The sequence below is a fragment of the Rattus norvegicus genome, chromosome 20 (assembly GCF_036323735.1).
Source record: "Rattus norvegicus strain BN/NHsdMcwi chromosome 20, GRCr8, whole genome shotgun sequence".
Lineage (NCBI taxonomy): Eukaryota > Metazoa > Chordata > Mammalia > Rodentia > Muridae > Rattus > Rattus norvegicus.
Window position 1 is genome coordinate 18,789,811 of NC_086038.1, and position 19,877 is coordinate 18,809,687.

Sequence of the window (19,877 nt, forward strand, 5' to 3'; positions counted from 1 at the left end):
AACAAAAAAGAGACCATAGTTCTTTCCCTGTTGGGAAGGTCTGCAGTCGCTCTTACAGGGGGCTTCTTGGCCCATTCCTCAACTACCTGCCGCTCGGACTTTCAGACAGACCTTCGCACCAACACCTTTACCTCTTAAGGCATCAAACTGTAAAACTGTAGTTAAGACCCTAACTTTGTAGGTCATATTTTGTCTCCTACTTCTAATGAAGGGAAACAACCATCACCAGAATTCAGTAATTGTCTCCTGGGCTTTGTCCAAGTGTGTCAGATCATTTATCTGGACGGTTGGACGGTTATTTAAATTTTTTGATTTCGTTTTATTTTCGCTGCACACGTGTGTCTGTATCTCTGTGTAGGCATGCTCACGTGAATAAAGACGCTGCCCAAGAGGTCAAAGGGACTTGAACTCCTGGGGAGGAGCAGAAACTATAGGCAGCTGGCACTGGGAACTGAACTTGGGTCCTCCGGAAGAGTGGCAGGGCTCTTGACCACTGAGCCGTTTTTCCCCAATCCATAATTCTATTTGCTCTTGTCGTGTATTTAAGATATGTGCATGGGGGGCTGGGGATTTAGCTCAGCGGTAGAGCGCTTGCCTAGAGAGCGCAAGGCCCTGGGTTCCGTCCCCGGCTCCGGAAAAAAAAAAAAAAAGATATGTGCATGGGTGCCTGTGTACCATGGTGCGTGTGTGGAGTTGATCACTTTCTTCCACCTTTCTGTAAGTTCCAGGGATCAAAACTCAGGTTGCTGGGGCTTGCAGGGCACACACGTTTCCCTCTGAGTCATCTCAGGGCGTGGCCACTGTTTATATTAAGATGCTTAGCCCTGCCCTCGGCCCCCTGCAAGAACCTGTACTGTGTATTTTCAACTCTAAAACTGGTTTCGAAATACAAAGAAGATTGTTAACAATGAGTTTGGGGGATTGGGGATTTAGCTCAGTGGTAGAGCGCTTGCCTAGCAAGTGCAAGGCCCTGGGGTCGGTCTTCAGCTCCAAAAAAAAAAAAAAAAAAAAAAAAACCCAAAACACAAAAAACAATGAGTTTGGGACAAGGAAGAAATTGTGCTGGTTTTAAGTTTATAGGCATTCCTTGTACATCCACTTAGAAGTACAACTCACGGAGCGTGAGAACAGGCCCGATACCCAACCTCCTACATGTGCTTTCTTGCTGGAGGCTGGAGGGAGTGTGTCATATCCTGTGATTTTTTTTTTCTTTTTTTTTTTTTTTTGGAGCTGATGACTGAACCCAGGGCCTTGTGCTTGCTAGGCAAGTGCTCTACCACTGAGCTAAATCCCCAACCCCATATCCTGTGATTTTATATGTGCGTCCATGTGACAAATACCTCCCCTACCTCGATCACAGGGCTGGCAAGGGATACAACCGTGGCAGAATACACCTTTAATTCTATAGGCTTGTTTATAGAGTGAGTTCTAAGCCAGAAGATTCATGTTAAAAAAAAAAAACCCAAGGAAGGAAAAGTAAAAAATAGTCCTTATTTTTATCTCATTTAATACAAGATGGTCCCAGGAAGAGAGCTTAAGCTTATCCATATTTTATGAATGATTTCCAAGACTCAAAGTAATTTGTCACAGTTTGCCTGACTCCGGGTTGAGACTTCCTTCACGAGACTAGTGCTGTGCTGATGAGAAATGACATACAATGAGCTTTCAATCTTAGAGAAGTGTGGAGAATCTAGAAGAAGGCCACAGCAGCGGTGGATTGAAGCTGCCATTAAGAGGCTTGCATAGCAGGTGCAAAGATTAAACACGGAACTCAGGGGGCAAAGTCAGATGGGTCACTGGGTAAAAGAGCTTGCTGCCAACCCTGATGTCCTGAGTTCAATCCCTGGGACCCAAGTGATGGGAGGAGAGAATGAGTGTCTGCAGTTTGTCCTCTGACCTCCACATGTGCCTGTAGCATGCTTGGGTGCATGCCTTAAAGTGTGCAAGTGCGAGTGCGTACATGGGAGCACACACACACACACACACACACACACACACACACACACACACACACACACACACAGAGTGCATGCATGTGCTCACATGCACACAATTAAATGCAGTAAAAGAAATAAAAAGGAATAGAACCTGGTAGTTAAGAAGCATACACATGGGGCTGGGGATTTAGCTCAGTGGTAGAGCGCTTGCCTAGGAAGCGCAAGGCCCTGGGTTCGGTCCCCAGCTCCGAAAAAAAGAACCAAAAAAAAAAAAAAAAAAAAAAAAAGAAGCATACACATGCTAGGCAGGACACTTCATTATTATATAGACAGTGACCAAAGCATATGAGGTCATTGCTCCTCTCATGGCCATTACGAAATAATTTCGGGATAGAAAAACTGCAGTGATGCAGCCATGAAGTCGCCTGGGGAAATCAGAAGGTTCCAGAAGAGGCAGCTCTCAAGACAGGATGCAGGGGGCTGCTGAAAAAGAATGTTTAGGGCCACGGCAAGACTGTACTGCTGTGAGCACAGCAGAGAAACCTGGGACATCAGGCTGGGGAGGGACACATAGTAACTAACAATGCGCTGCGCTATTCCTCCACAGGAAGGGGCGGGGTCGTACCTACCTGTGGCTGTTAAAGCCAGAGATCTGGAATAAACAGTCCCCTCTGCTGAGGGACCGCTAGTTACTTCTCCCCTCTTGGCTTTCCCATAAAAATTCGAGTTCCTTCTAGACCATCTCTAGATGATGACTGGGTGAAGGAAAATGTGTAGGAAGGGTTACCACTAAGAGAAGGAGTGTCCGGTGCCATCTTGGCTCTGAACACCGCCCTCCCCACCCCCACCCAGCTTCACGGTGGGCTGGACTTTTGTGTAGCTGGCATAGTGGGGCGGCTTTCAATACTGATAATAGTGGTAGATTAGTATGCCTTAACATTTTCTTTTTGTTTTGTTTTTGTTTTAGCCGCTCTGTGCCCAGTGGAGTAAGCCTTCTGGGACTCCCACTGCGGCACAACCTCTCCAGAATTCTTAGCATCTTCAACAGTGGAACTGCGCCTAAGACCGCGACATCCGTCGTGCGAGTTCCTTCTGCTTCTGCTTCTGTGTCTGCCCTGGACATTGCGTGGAGGCGATTGCTCAGCGTTTGCTTTTATTGTGACAGCTCATTTCACCCGAGCTGGGTTCCTTGGTGGGACATCTGGTGTGTAGTATGTTTCTCCTGCCTTTCTTGAGGTTGAGTGGTAGTCTAAATGCATGTGTGTACGCCTTCCTGCTGATCCACTGACCTGTCCCTGGACATCGGGGTCTTCCACTTCTGGGATTTCCTAAACGCTGCTAGGAATCCAGGTGGACAATCTCCCTCGACAATGCTGTCTTTTTGTGGGTTTGGGGTGGGCGTGTACCCAGAAGTGCAATTAATTGTGTCTGTGATAATTTTTGCGTTTTTTCTCTCTCTTTTTAAAAAGTTATTTATTTATTTATTTATTTATTTATTTATTTTATTTTATTTTATTTGTGCTCTATCTGCATGTACACCTGTGTGCCAGAAGAGGGCATCAGATCCCATCAGAGATGGTTGTGAGTCACCACATGGTTCCTGGGACTTGAACTCAGGACCTCTGGAAGAACAGCCAGTGCTCTTAACCACTGAGCCATCTCTCCAGCCCCCTTACAATAATTCTGCTAAGCAAACAAACACTCAACTCTCTTCATGGTGGCCAGACGATTTCACTTTCCTGTCCTGTATGTAAGAGTTCCCTGGTCTCCAAACCCTTGCTAATGCTCGTCTTAGCTAAGCTGCTGCCCCAATAGGCAATCAATACAGAATATTGATTCTTCGTTATTCTTGTTTTAACTCAGTGATTCTCCGCCTTCCTAAGGCTTTGACCCTTTACTATAGTTCCTCATGATGTGGTGACTGGCAACCACAAAATTACTTTCCTTGCTACTTCATAATTGTAACGTTGCTATGGTTATAAATTGTAATGCAAACAAATGATAAGTGGGATAGCTGACGAGCTACCCCCATGAAGTGGTCAGTCGACCATCCAAGGGGTCACGACCCACAGGTTGAGAACACTGAGGTAAGTGTGAGGCAGACTCTCACTTTGTGTAGACCAGGCTGGCTGGGAACTCATGGCGATGCTCCTGTCTCAGCCTCCCAGATGCTAGGATTACAGGTGCCAGCCATGATACCCAACTATATGCTTTTTAAATATATAGATTTCAAATTGCATTTCAGTTGTGCCTTAAAAAATAAGCCATTGGGGGCTCAGGAATTCATCTGCCTAACTAAGAGCTGCTGGGAGCTAAGAGTTGATAGGGGAGAGAGGCAGTGTTCTTTGGAAGTGGGGACTCATAGGTAGCTCATGTTCCAGTGGATGACCCCTATGCCCATGCACACAAGGGCAGCTATAACAGGACTCAGTGAGGTCTGATAACAAACAAACAAACAACAAACGAGGATGTGAAGTCAGAGTTGGGAGGAGGATGTGAGGGAAGTTTCTTAGGAAGTTGGAGGGGATGGGGAGGATACGGTCAGAATACATTGTGCTACGTATGGAATTCTCAAATAATAGTTAAATGAAACTAACAGAAAAATAACTTTAACTTGGGGGTGGGGTAGGGAAATGAGGCCTAGTGATTAGTGAATAAAATAGTAAATTAGGCTCTGGAGAGACGGTTCAGCAGGTATGAACGATGACCGCTCTTCCAGAGGACCCAGGTTTGATTCTCAGCTCCCTATCCTGACTCAAAACCATTTGTAACTCCAGTTCCAGGGAATCTGACTCTCTCTGATGGTTTCCACAGACACCAGGTTTGCAGGCGGTGCCCAGACACACATAGGCAGCAAAACACATGTAAAATAAAATAACAAAATTTGAAAAAGTTTAAAAACGCAAAACCAACTTCCATTCTGTGTATTGAAGACCGTCATTTCAAGATTTAAGTCACGTGAGGTTGTCGAGAAAGTCTAGATTTCTAGTGATGCTCCTCATAAACAGAGTGGTTTCGGTAAACCATTCCAACCAGTTTCCTGACATTCCACACCACCCAAACTACAAAGCCAAAACAGGGCGGGCCATCAGAATGGTACATCTTCCTTACCACTCAATCAACATTGATACACCTGAAGCTTATTTCCATGTGGGATTTTTTTTTCCTTTCAGTCCCCCTAGGAAGTAAATCATTTCTTGCAGATTTTCAGGATCCCAGATCTTTGGAAATGTAGGGTTTTTTTCCCCCTTTTGGGTAATTGGCCTCCACTCTGCCTTCACATAGACAGGGCACTCACTAAAGTTGTAGACGCATGACAGAATAAACATTGCACCTCTGAGGCGCCCAAGCAAACAGGGCTAGAGGAAGATGCCCCTGTAAAGGGGCAGGGTCTTTGTCCTAAGGAGCAGATATGTTCTCCTAAGGACCAAGACGAAGCTACGAAGCTCATGTTCCTCCAGTTTAGTGGATGCCCTAGCTCTGATGGTTCAGAACTGAAGCCACGAGACTTCATCATCAAAACTGGGCTCTGATGATGCCAAGTAGTCTTGGTTTCTGGTGCTTAGGTTCCTGTGTTTCAGGCCCGAGTTCAGATCCCTGCCCTGCCACTTTATTCCTGGGAAAGGCCTGGGCCCATCAGTTCCTTGGTGACCTCCATGTTTCCCTCTGTAAAGTAGTTGTTCTTGTGGGGTTCGAAGGAAAGGCTACATACAGGTCCTATGTAAGTGTTAAGATGCAATGCAAACCCAGATTAAAGTGCTATAAACATTATGAAAATGATTAAGAACCGATGACTTTTTATTTAAAAAATTATTTAAAAAGATTTCTATGATGTAACTTTGGGCAACATGTAGACAATGAATCTCCCAGCTTGACCTTGGTAAATATTCCCTAATCTCGTCTGACCAGAAGAATCACGGGACGTGTTTGTTAAAAACGTGCTGACCAAGCGCGCACTGCAGACTTCGAGAGTCAGCAAGAGGCCCTCACTAATGAACTATTGGGAAATTTGTTCTCCACCTCAAGACTCCTTGGGCCTCACTCCTTGTGGTGAAAGGCTTGCCTTGTCTGTCTTGCCAAGAATGTGTGTTCCGTGTCTTTGTTATGAGGTCACCAGATTCCAAGCCATGGAAAGTTCATCCCAAATATCCAAAGAGTGATTATTAAAGGATAAAGGATGGATTTAATTCATCCTGTACCTGGATACTCCCAGAGAACAAACTGTCAGCTATCAGGTTTCTCTGCCCTGCAGCTGGCATGAAGTTTATATGTACATACACATGGGACCTCTGGTGCCAGAATCTTCCCACTTCATTGGTACCTTTCATGGATGATGTGTGTTTGTTTCTTTTGTGGTGCACGTGTATGTGTGCGCATGTGTGTATGTGTGCATGTGTGTGCACATGTGTGTCTTATGGTTATGGAGAGGCAACAAACATACACGTATGGTTGGGGTTTCTAAGGCCATTGGAAATATGTGTTTTCTGATAACTGAGACACACGAGTTGAGAACTACTGGTCTAGACTTCTGCTTCCCTTCTTCCTGGAATGTGGCCCTGCTGTATCACATGGCTGTATATAGATGCTTGGTTCACTGTGTTTGGACAGTTGTGTTGTGGACACTGGATCACTTACTGTGTGGGGGGTTTGAAGCAGACCCTCCCTCCTTATGCACAGAGGCTGAGCTACTCAGGACCACTCTCATCGAATGCTAAGTCTTATGAAAACCAAAAAAATGCCTCTAGGGTGCAAAAGATCAAAGTACATTATATATAAGCAGGGAGCTACCATAACGAAACCCACTGTTATGCATAATAAATGCTAATAGTAAACAAAGTCTTCTATCAATTACGAAGTCTTCTGAGGAGAATAATGCTCCCTTATCACCTTGAGAGGTTCTGAGAGGATTGTGGAGAGCATAGAAACCAGCATCGGCTATGCCTCACCCACAGTTTCTTCCATACGTGACCAGGGACAGCAAGAGCTCCCAACTGAGCCTGGCTTCACTTCTACACACCTTGCAATGAACAAGGGGCATCTCCATGTGGACCGCCAATAACACCTGTCTCTGTGCCGGCTCAGGCCAGTGCCCTCAGCCCGGCCTCCACTGCCCTGATTGGCCCAATCATTCCTCTGCAGACTCATTTACACTTGTGTCTGAGATGCAGTTTCAGCTGCTCTTCTCCACTCCTGTTTGAGTACGTCTTTCCTGAGGTGCCTCAAACTGCGCATGTGCGGCGCATGCTCCACCTCAGAGCTCTCTCAGCTTGGCCCACTCCAATAACTGTGTTTCTAATGAAGTGTCACTCAGCTTTCCACCTATGCTAACCCACACAGGTCTCCTTCCTGAACGCGTCTTCACAGACTCGCTTGCTTCAAAGTGGACTGCGCATGTGCACTGAGGCACTTTCCCCTTGACTCCCGAGGTTTGCAAAGTGCTAACTCCTTCCCTTTATGGGCGTCTCTGCCCTTCTACCATCCTCCAGCCACCGGACTCTGCCTCCCTTCTAGTTTGTATGGAGATACCAGTAGTTGTAGAGGATGGGATGAGGTGTGGCTGAGGGCTGAGTAACCTAAAAGTGGTATCTTCAGATGGGCAGTGTGGGGAATGTACTGGAATGTTCAGCGGGAGGTCAGCCCAGGTCATGGCAGCCCAGTGCAGCTTCTGGAGCTAACTGGTGGGAAGGAAAACGACGCTAAGCTTTTTTTTTTTTTTAAGTGCAAATGAAGAAAGCTAAGCTCTGCTGACTCTGGCCTTAATAGAATTTTTGACTTGCAGGATTTCAAAATAGGATTTATTCAGGTCACGGAAAAACCGCTCTCAGAGCATGGATTGAAGTCTAGGGGAAACCGGAGAGGGACAGGTACCTTCTGGTGTCTATCACAGTTTGTTTGTTAATTACTGGAGTTCCTCATTCTCCACGCTATGCCATGCGACTGACTTCTTTTTTATTCAAGATTCGTTTTTATCTTTATCACGTGCACGTCTGTGTGTCCGTGGGTGCCAAGGAAGCCAGAAGGGGACATCCGATCCCCTGGTGCCTCAGTTGTGAGCTGCCTCACATGGGTACTGGAAACCAAGTGCCAGTCTTCTGCAAGAGCAGAAGTGCTCTAACCGGCAGAGCCATCTCGCCCCATCCCTTAAACACTTGTTAAAGGCTAACTTTGCACTGCTGACCTAAACCACAGCAAACTGTCCTGCAGGACATTCTGGATATGACATTTCTGATTATCGGGAGTGCTCCAGAGACCTGCCACAATGCTACCTTACTGGACACGTGCCATGCTTTGGAGGAAAGTCTGTCTAAGACTGAGAGAGCATCCCCTGGAGGGACAGCCTCCACCACAAAGGCGTCAGGAGCTCCTAAAGTTTGGCCGAGCATCTCAAGTGAGATGGACATGAGCAGTGCTGTTCAGGTGTCAGAAGGCTCCCATGTATTAGTGTGTGTACAACAGTGCTGTCATTGGGAAGGGCGTGGAGGGGTGAACTGCAAGGCCTTGTGGGAATCTACCAATGTGTCTTCAATAAGATTTGTTTTGTCAGGAAAATCAGACAAGATGGCTGGACAGTGAAGAAGGGCCCGAGTTTGATAGTCAGCTCCCTACGAGTTCTTTAGAAGAGCTGCAGTGCTAAGGGTATGGTGGTGCAGACCTTTCACCCCAGCACTTGGGAGACAGATAGGCAGATCTCTGTGAGTTGGTCTCAAAACAAAACAAGATAAACCAAACCCCAAAATATTGCAGGTCAGGCTAGGGAAAGCCGTACATGCCACTGGCTCAACCTCTTGGGAAGCTAAGGCAGGAGAATCAGAAGTGTGAGGGAAACCATAGTGGAATCCATAGTGAACCTTTTCCTCCAAAAGTAAAATAGGTCAGTAAAATAGGAAGAGTAAAGTGTGGATGACCTATTTTAAAATAGGGGATGAAGGGAGCCGCTCCAGACCGTGTCAGTGACCAGTGCCTCGGTGAAGCAACGCTGTCTGCCCAGGTCCTGTGTGTCCCCTTTCTCTGCTTCACGTTGCGTGCTACCATGACGCTCATCTCTTTAGGTGAAGAACAAGTGAATCCCACACCACACGGAAGGACAGCGATGGAGCTCAGGTGTAAGAGTGGGTCCAAGGCACATACATTTCTTCAAAGAAAACATGCAGGAGATTCTCCAAGAGGGTGGACTTTAGAAAAATGTTGACATGGCATGCAAGTTGGAAGAGTAATCTACACAAGGGTGGATTCCTCTTCCCACCTCGTAGACACTCACTTATTTTGTCCCTTCCAAGATAGAAATGGTATTGTGACCATGGCAACAAGAGTATGGTGGGACCCAATCACAAAAGAACACACGTGGATATTAGCCCAAAAGAGCGGAACACCCAAGACACAATTCACAGACCACATGAAGCTCAAGAAAAAGGAAGAGTAAAGTGTGGATGCTTCAGTCCTTCTTAGAAGGGGAAACAAAATACTTACAGGAGGAAATATGGAGACAAAGTGTGGAGCAGGGACTGAAGGCCATGCAGAGACTGCCAGACATGGGGATTCATCCCACATGCAGTCACCAAACCCAAGTCACTATTGAGAATGCCAAGAGGTGAATGCTGACAGGAGCCTGATATAGCTGTCTCCTGAGAGGTTCTGCCAGAGCCTGACAAATACAGAGGCGGATGCTCAAGCCAATCATTGGACTGAGAATGGGATCCCCAATGGAGGAGTTAGAGAAAAGATTGAAGGAGCTGAAGGGGTTTGCAACCCTATAAGAACAACAATATCAACCAACCAGACCCCCAGAGCTCCCAGGGACTAAACCACCAACCAAAGAGTACACATGGGAGGACCCATGATTCCAGCCACATATGTAGCAGAGGATGGCCTTGTCCAGCATCAATGGGAAGAGAGGCCCTTGGTTCTGTAGGCTTGATGCACCAGTGTAGGGGAATGTCAGAGCGGGTAGGTGGGTGGGGAAGCACCCTTATGGAAGCAGGGGAGGGAAGATGGGATAGTGGGTTTCTGGAGGGGAAACCAGGAAAGAGGATAACATTTGAAATATAAGAAAATATCCAATAAAAAAAAAAAAGTGTGGTGGGTGCAGGGACTATGTAAGGCAGCCATGTTCCTTTAACTCATATCCTTTTACCAACATTCTCAAATCCTCATCTTCATTTTCTGTTTTTATTTTTTTTAACATTTGATGTGGTAGAGCCTGCATTTGGAGATAAACCAATTTCCAGAACAGGTAGGTCTATATGGATAAAATGCTGATAAATAGAAGCTATAGGTGTGTGTGTTTTTTTTTAAATTCCTTTTATTTGATTTACAAATGAACAGAAATTTGAGGGAGACACATTTTAAACCTGTGCATGTAAAGATTCTGTTCCAGAAACCAAAGTCTAGTCTCATTAATTCTGATTCTATAGTCAATTAGGGGTTCAGCCACACTCTTTTTTTAAAAGTATGTATGTATGTATGTATGTATGTATGTATGTATGTATGTATGTATGTATGTATATATGTATGTATGTATATGAGTGTTCTATTTGCATGTATGCCTGTATGACAAAAAAGGGCATCAGATCCCATTATAGATACCCTGTAGTTGCTGGAAATTGAACTCAGGACCTTTGGAGGAGTAGTCAGTGTTCTTAGTCGCTGAGCCAGCTCCAGCCATACTCTTCTTAATTGGGGCATGCTGGTGTCCCTCTACACACCCTCTGTAATTTGCCTTGACTGTGCTCTCACATCCTGAGTCTGAGGTCCTGATGCTAACACCCTGAACCCCCACGGCTTGGCTGCCCTGTCTCCCAGGGCCATCTCCACATGGGAGTGGAAAGAAGTTCAGAGTTCCTCCTCATCCTTCAGCAGCCAACATTCACCACTTGGGGTTGGTGAATGGCTTGGCAGATTCCGCCGACTCTCATGGTGTCGCTCCTTCCTCGGTATAGCTTGGGTGAGGAGCAGCTTTTAAGTCTAAACACATTTCAGACCAAAGCAATGAGAGTTTGGTGAGCTGGGAAAGAACCAGGCTTGAGAACGAGATCCCGTACGTGACAGGCAGGGAATCCCTGAGGTGGTGTCGTTCCCTTTTGAACTCTGTAACCTCAGACTCAGTCTCTCCCAGGTGCTAAGCTCTCAACCCCGTGGACTCTGCAGTGTGCAAGAAGACACAGATTTGACCTTGAGGAATTAAAAATCGCCTGTATGTAAAGCAGGCTATGGGGGGGGCGTTAGTGTATTTTGTCACATTTCGGTCCTCACATATAATTGAGATATTAAGTGTGAAAGGCTAATGTGGAAGCGGGAATTTATTACATGCCTAATTAATCATAGCTTTTAAATCACTGTTACCATAAGTTCTGCCTGAGAGAAAGGGAGGGAAACAGGGAGGCTTGTTGATGCTGTTCACACTTAGAGACAGCACTCCGGTTAAATGGAACGCTGCAGAGCCTTCTGGTGACTCCGTTGGTATGCCAAGGGTGCCTGGTCATGGCAGGGAGACAAAGGACTCTCTGGTCACACAAACACACTTCCTTCTTGTTTTCGGAACAGCGAGGAGTGGTTTTCTGAACTATATGGCTTTTTATCTCCGAAGAGCTGAGGCTGTAAGAAGTGTATTCACTTTGCGTAGTGAGGTCTCTGGAAGGCTCAGAGGATGAAGCTCACGTCAAAGTCAACAGCCCAGAGGTCCATGTGGAGCGACGTCTGGGAAGCTACACATATCAGTGGTCTCTGCAGATACTGCACGATGTACATGCCAAACAGGGTTGCGAGGTGCACAAAACAGGGCTAACAGGATGCTCAAAGACTAGTGAGGAGCGGAAACCTACAGGGCAGGGAGCAAACACCTTTCCTGAGAGGCAGGTGAGATTCAGAGGTCACTGTGCCACCATAGGGAAGGCAGGCCTGGGATGTGGGAGGTGGGTTGGGGAGGGGTGAGAACGAGGTCGAACACATTTCATCTTCTCTGACAGTCCCAACGTGTTACATATCAGTGGCATGCATGTACTACACAAGCTGCGTGCTATAGGCACATGTTGAACACCTGGAATGTTCTTGAAAGGTAGGGCATGAAACGTTAAGGGTCCTACTGTATAGCCCAGACGGGCTTGGAACTGCTCGTGTAGATTGCAGTGGCCTCAGGCTTGCAGAGATCGGCCTGTTTATTGTGCTACCATGCTCAGTCCAAAGAATATACATTGTGCATTCAGTTGAAAATTAAAATTAGTCACACTCGTGAATGGCTCAGGTGGCAAGGGCATGATTCAGCAGCTCTCTTCTCACTTGGGTTCCAAGGGTTCTCAAAGGAATGAAAAGTAGATCTGTCACATGACACAGCTATACCAGCGTCGGTCTTTATAACCAGGACTCATTTCAGAAGGCCCCAGAGATCCTTAGATACCGGTGTTTACTGAGAACATTACAGTGCATTATATGTATGTGTAGGTATATATGTAGGCATGAAATTGTTAAGGCATCGAATCAATAAAGTGTGTAAAATAGAAATATTTATACTCCTTGATATATTCCATGTATACATGGGAACATATTTTTTTAAAAGATTTATTCATTTATTATATATAAGTATACTACAGCTGTGTTCAGACACACCAGAAGAGGGCATCGGATCTCTTTACAGATGGTTGTGAGCCACCATGTGGTTGCTGGGATTTGAACTCAGGACCTCTGGAAGAGCAGTCGGTGCTCTTAACCACTGAGCCATCTCTCCAGCCCCCATGGGAACATATATTAAAGGTTTGAAATCTATATGTTATATTAGGTCTTTCCCCAATTCATCGCAGCCACCTGCCAACAAACACTTCCTTTCAGCTCCATCCTTCTAGACCTGCTCTGTCTGTTTTCATCCGTAAGCCACCTGGAATCTTCTAGAACAAACCCTCTAACCTTTTCACGGGTCAGACTAGGAAAAGCTAAGCAGGAGGACAGGTGAGTCCCCTTCAGTCAACAGGAGGGACTTGACAAATATCCACCCGATGTGACTTGACCTCTGCTCACCCCAGCCTGTAAGTGTTCCTTCCTGGAATGACAATCGGTAGGACCTCCGAGGTGTCTCAGTTATATTCCCTTCCCCAAGAGGGGGAGGATTTGCAATGAGAATGAGGGTCAGGCACGGCCTCAGGGCTGTCACAGCTGACTCAGTTCAGGCTTCAGAGAGCTCTCACTCACACTGCAGCATTTAACAGTTCTATAGGGGACCTGGGGATGGTGCCGGTTAACTGCGTAGCTAATACAAGAAGACATACTGAAGGTGTCCCCTGGGGCACTTGACCAATACAGGGCAAGGTCACAATGCGAAGATCAAAACTGTTAGGATGCAAGTCTGGGAAATGTGATGATGAAATATGGCGTTGTCTTGCCCACTGGGTATCAGAGTGTCTCGGGGAGGCTCCATTTGGCTCCCCTTGGTCGTACTGGTTTGTGTCTCCCCACTGTCGGTTTCAGAAACACCTACACCTGCAGTTGCTATCCTGGTTCCTACTCATCTGACTTTGGCTGGTTAGTATCCACTCTCTGTCCTTCTCCAGCCCACAGCACTGCCACCGCCGCCCACCTAAGTCTTCAACAGTTCAGTCCTCCTTCAAACCCAGGCACGGTAAGCAGGTGGAACCCCCACGCCTCCCCTCCCGAAAGACAAAGGCTGCTTTCTGCTGTTCGGTAGTTGACCCTAAATGTCTCCTACGCCACCATCCACACCTGGTTCTCAAATCTGTGGCTTGTGGTTATAATTTGCGGCTGGTTCTTAGCACACGAAATCAACCAGCTTCCGAAGCCTTCGTTGTCCTGAGCAGCGTGAATGTGACGCTAATTGCAAAGCTAACCTGCTCCTTTCCAGAGAGAAACCATGACCAAATATGCCTTTGTGTTGCGGGAGAGGCCTCTGTACTACCCTAGGGCAAATGACAGATTGCTGATAATGGAGTTATTGGGAATTTAGAATTTAGATGGGCAAGCTTCTTCTAAAGAGTCTCCTCTGACACCCTAAAGGCAGTCAGTCATCCATCACCACCCACAAAGAGAAGTAGAGGCTGTTGGGTGGCAGCTAGAGTGTAAGGCTCCTATGCCTAAAATATGACCCAACTGCACTTCAGCCTGACCCACACAGTGTTGAGAGGCCTTGTCAACTGGGACAGGCTAGGGGTGGATGATCTTTGGATCTAGCAAAAAAGCAGCAAATGGGTATGTTTTATGGCAACACAAGTTGGCATCTTGTTTTACATCACTTCTGGGTGATGCAGGCGAGGTTAAACATGCACAGGTCTGAGGTTTCCATCGACCTTTAATCAACAAAGGATCAGCGCTCATCATGAGAGTGCAGTCATTGTTGGGAGGGAAATGGACACGCTCGAACTACCTAAAGGAGTGTGACAATAGTGTCACTCTCTCTTCGCTCGCTTCAGCATCCCCTCAAATCTGAACTTATTCTCAGCAGCAACTGGCACTTTCTCAATAAGGGCAGAGGCCAGCTTCAAAGACATCCAGACATGGACTTTCCAAATGTCTTAATTAAAAGACCTGTGCTGGCTGGTTTTGTGTGTCAACTTGACACAAGCTGGAATTATCACAGAGAAAGGAGCCTCCCTTGAGGAAATGCCTCCATGAGACCCAGCTGTAAGACATTTTCTCAGTTAGTGATCGAGAATGGGAGGGCCCATTGTGGGCGGTGCCATCCCTAGGCTGGTGGTCTTGGGTTCTATAAGAGAGCAAGCTGAGCAAACCAGGGGGAGCAAGCCAGTAAGAAACATCCCTCCACGGCCTCTGCATCAGCTCCTGCTTCCTGCCCTGTGTGAGTTCCTGTCCTGACTTCCTTTGGTGATGAACAGCAATGTGGAAGTGTAAGCTGAATAACCCTCTCCTCCCCAACTTGCTTCTTGGTCATGGTGTTTTGTGCAGGAATAGAAACCCTAAGGCAAGACCTTAGGTTTTGACTACACTGTGAATTATACAGACAAACCCAGAAGGCCGAATCTGGACTTCAGTGCTAATGCAGGCTTGTGGAAGAGTTCCGAGGTTGCCCTTCTGAGAGTCAAAGGTAGACTCGGAGCTAAATGGAGGTACTAGCGGATTTCCAAATGAGAAGTTGTTCTCTCTCGCCACTCAAACCAGCAAAGCTTTTCAATACATGGATGGCCACAGTGACGATTCACCATGGTGCCACCTGAGTGCTCATGAATTTTCTCTAGAATTAATGAGCCATAAGAGGGCTGGCCAACCGCCTTAAGATAATGGAGATGATACAACTTAGTTCTTTGAGTCTGAAATCCTGCTTCCTCTTAACCACTGGCTCCAAGATCAGGGCTAAGCCTACCTTGCCTGTTTAACTAAGGGTGAATTTAAGTTTTCTTCTGGAAATAAGATGCTTGGCCTAGTCCTGCCCAACTACCAATGATTTCAAAGATCATTTTACTTTTACTGCCACACAGCCCGGCCCATCTCACCTCCGCCCATCTTTCTAGAAGATGCTCTTGCCTCAAAGATAATGCCTTAGAGGCTGTGGTGGTCAGATGTGGGGGTGCCATGGTGATGGTGTTCTGTCCTGAACTTTCTGTGACGTGACAGTGAGTTGATGTTTCCTTTTGTCATTTCAACGAACTCGTCTTACAAATATTGAACTTACAACACGCAGAGAATTCCACACATGTACACAATGGGTCATGATCATAACCACCCTCCGATATCCTCTCTCCAACTTTACTTGGATCCTCCAATATGTCCCTCCACCAACTTAGTCCCTGGCTCCTTTAAAAATATCACATTGAGTCAAATTAGTGCCACCTTGCACATAGGTCTGGGGTCATCCACTGGAACACAGATAACCCTTCATGGCTGCAAATGCCTCTTCTTCCTCTAGGCACTATCAATTGCCAATAGCTTCTTTGACAGGGTCAGGAGTGGGGCCTTGGGGGGCCCCTCCCATACCCATGCAACCAAATAATCTCTCACACTTCTAGAATAGCTCACACGGACAACTGCATACAGTTCCCGGCTGTTGGACTTACAATTACTTACATGTATTTTCTCTATAAGAGTATTATCTGTGATCCATCCCATTGACATACACGCCCAATCTTTGTTTACCTTCCCTTTTTTAGGAAACAAGCATCCTTATATAATAACGAGAAGTATGCCAGATAAGGTAACAAGTCTGATTTCTCAGTGGCTAGAAGGTCATACTACCTATCAAAGCCATTTGAGATCCCTTGAAGATTCGGCACTTTGCCACGTACTCACCCGTGCGGTGAAGTCCACGGCAGCCGCTCGGTTTAACAGCAACGTGGCCACATTGATATTCCCGTAGTGGGCAGCTATGTGGAGTGGGGTGAAGCCACTCTGTGAAGAAAACATAACAAATGGTTGGTTGGTCCCTTCTAGCTCTTCCTATGCTCAGATAAAAATGAGGGAGCAAAATATGCTGGGATCCACATTCCGGTCTGTGCTAGGCCTTGGCCAGGGTCAACGGTTTGTAGGGTTGCTAAGGAAGCCCACACTCGCAGGCAGAGGGAGAGCCGGGACAATCCCAGGGATGGAGACATGAATTTAAGGAATCCACTAGCAGAACTGTGCAGAGGCCAACATCTCAAAAACCCTTCTAGTTCACAGCTATGTGGCTCCGACCACCGTTTTAGGCAGGTAAAAGAAAAACTGGCCTTGGAGACTCTTGAAAATAAATTCAATTGGCTTATACAATTCACGTGAACCAACAGTAAATGTCAGTCTTAAGGACTGAAGCAATTTGGGGTTGGGCAGAGGTATTAGTCCCATAAGGTGATTTTTTTTTTTTACACCAAGGAAGATCGTGTTCTACAAAGAACCAAGATGCTCATCTTTTCTGTTAGCACCTCCCTGCTCAGCGACACAATTTTATGGCTACTTTTCTGCCATGGTCATTTTGTTTCCTTAAATAAAAAAAACCAAGTCAAACATGCAGCAATTCGTCTCCCCCATCCCCCGCCAAATCGGAACCTAAAGGAGGTGATGCGTGTCTAGTTCGTTAGCGAGCTTCGTAGCCATGCTAGCCGTCACTGCCTCTCATGGAAGGTGGGTCAGGTTGCACTGTTCTGAGAAACTCTCCTGTTGCTGACACCGCGGAGGGTTAAGTGTCATGCAGAACCCTAAAGACCGAGTCCGGGAGGAGTGGAGCGACAGGGGTGTCTGCAGCTTTAGGTACAGCCGGTAAGCATCAGAAGTATCAGAGCCCTTTGTCTCTGTCACAATACTCATGGGTATTTTCGAGGAGTCCTAAGTCTTCCTTCCCAATGCCAGAGTTCAGCTGCAGAAAGCCCTGGCAATTAACCTGCTGACTGCTCTCGCACATGCTCCTTCGGGGCCAGGGGATGGGTGAAGCAGGATTCTAGCCTACAGAAGGCAATGCAAAGAAGGAGGGGTGGGGGTGGGGGATGAGGCAGCAAACCTAGGAAATGGAAAAGCGTCGAAGCGGATCCCGATTATACAAAAAAACCGAAAGAACAAAAAAAAAAAACAAAAAAAAAAAAACAAAAAAAACAAAAACGGAGACAGATACATATAGATATATATATTATATACCTCAGTTGCTCTATTCACCACCATCTAGGTTAACACATTGGGAGGCAAAGAGGAGGAAAAAATGAACGGTTAGTTCACTCGGTGACGTGGACGGCAGGAAGCTCATGGCAGCTACCGGATGAAGATGGAAGGGGTCGGGTGCAGGAAGAAAGCTAGACTCCACAAAGAACGGCTACACAGAGACTTAGTCCGTTGCCCCGTTTGCCCCCCTACTGGCTTCCAAGCAAGACTACAGGCGTCTATGGCTGTGGCTCTTTCCCATGAGGCATGCTCTCCACAGCTCAACAGCCCTGGCTACCCTGCCTATCACCACAGCGATGGCGGTCAACCGCTTGGAAGTTTGCACACACGCTCGCTAGCATTTTGTAGCGTGCTTCTCATGTTTGAGCTGCACTGTTTAATATGTCCCCCCCCCCTTCCTGAAACGGGAAGGGAGGAAACTGTGGAAGCATGGAAATCCTTTTCCTTGGAAGGTGCCTCCCTTTCGGCATGCATAGGACGACACGGCACGGACAGCATTCTCTGGCTTCTCAGGCTGAGGCGGGGGTGACAGAGGCGGCTGGCACGGGGAAATGTGTTCTCATCCCTTTTAGTGATGCCCTATTTCTTTTGGCACAAGTTTGCCAGGAGGGAGACCGTGTGTTCCCGAAGGTTGCCCACGTGACTTGAGACAGGGATGTGTGAGGCTGGTGTGATCTGGGCCCTACCTTTGACTCTATGTCTGCATTGGTGTCGTTCTGTAGGAGCAGAGCTGCCGCTTTGGTGTCATCTTTCCGGGCCGCGATGTGGAGGGCTGGGAGGCGCACTTTTCCCTTCGTGTCGTTCTCGAGCAGGAGGGATACGACTTGGTCGTGACCTTGTTGAAGAGCCACGGCCAATGGCGTGAAGCCATCCTGCAGACAGAAGGATGTGTCAAGATCAGCCAAGTAGGTATATTCTTAGGATTCCAGTATCAAATCAGGGATGGCCGAGGACCAGTGTTTGCTTAGGGTTTAGCAGATTTTAAAAGCACTAAGCACATCATACCCATGACTTAATTACTTCTATAATAACACATGTATACATACTCAAGTTAAAAAAAAAACCAAGAAGTTTCTGTTTGTGAACTTTTTTCCTATCCAAGGCTACTAATTACACACTAATTGGAAAGAATTAAAAATATGGAAAGGTGCTAGCTATGTCAACAGAAATGATGTCCAAATGTCAGTATACACAAAGCAATCTCGTGAAATAGTGTTGCTAACTTCGATCTAGGCAAAGCTTTCAAAGGAAACTTTAAATGAGTTGTAAACTTCCTGATACGTTAACGATGGGGTGAGGACCCATGACGTAGCCTATGTCTGGGAGAGAGTGTGGACGTCACCGTATTAAGAAAGGCCTGTGTGAGAGGCTCTTGGCCTCTCTAAGCAGTGAGGGTGATTACAGAGCAATCACGTGGTCTCTGGCTTTAACAGTTATCTCAACTGTGTGTATTTACAGGGAGGATAGGATGTGACTTACGAATACAATGGAATCTCAAAATTAAGTCACTAAGCACACTTGCCATTTCAAATGCCTAAGATTCTCACGGCAAGAACATTAGAAATGTATTCTTCCACAATTCTGGTCTACACAAATGCTACGACTACAGAGCCAGGCCAAGGTGACAGATCCCCACACGCGGTAAGCCTTCTGTATGACACATGGACTCTTTGTCCATTATGTCCCAGTATTCCCCACGGCTGAACTGAGGGTGCCTGTGCTTCCAGGAGTTCACTGAAATGGAATTTCAGAATCTCTCTGGAGGTAATGCATATTCTGTACATTGTGCGTATACGATCTGAGGCTCCCTGGGACGTGACCAACTAGAGACAGTTATAGATTCCACAGAGCTTCATTAAATCTCGCCTGGTGTGTTGTTGAGCAGAGGAAAAAAACGGAACAAACACAGGAGGAAACACCCCAACAATGTCGTACAAGTCACTTCTGCCACGGCTTCATTTTTATATATCCAAGGAAATGCTAAAAATGACTTTCACTGGCGAATAGATGGGCAAGCTTTCTTATTTATTTATTTTTTACTGTGGTCATGGTTATTTCTGTAGTCCTCTGGTACAAATGTGTCAGTAGAGTATCAGCGAGGCCCAGGAGGGACCTGGGTATCTGAAAGCTAACGAAGACATTTGTCATTTGCAGGAAAATTGATAAAAGCCTCCATCCTCGCTGGACTGGGTACACGCCACCATGTTTATATTCAAGGATTGCACAATACCAGACAAGGACCATCAGGGACAATTCTGCCTGGTTTCTTCCTGTGTAGATCCCATCCACGAGTTTCACCACTAATGGAAGGTGTGTGCAGGAATTCCTACTTGCTCTCTCCCTTCTGAAGATAGAACTTTCTTGTGA

At 46.5% G+C, this 19,877-nt stretch overlaps 1 protein-coding gene across 48 annotated transcripts in view; it reads right to left on the minus strand.

Annotated features, from left to right (window-relative positions):
* The window catches only part of Ank3 (ankyrin 3), a 623,484-nt gene that overhangs the window by 188,504 nt on the left and 415,103 nt on the right, over positions 1 to 19,877 (minus strand). For 27 of the 48 annotated variants that reach the window (XM_063279252.1, XM_063279249.1, XM_063279253.1 and 24 more), the window contains 3 exon segments: positions 18,197 to 18,382; positions 17,490 to 17,513; positions 16,176 to 16,274 (listed from right to left, as the gene is read on the minus strand). In XM_063279252.1, the coding sequence (XP_063135322.1) occupies positions 16,176 to 16,274; positions 17,490 to 17,513; positions 18,197 to 18,382 (309 nt within the window). 48 annotated transcript variants of the gene reach the window in all.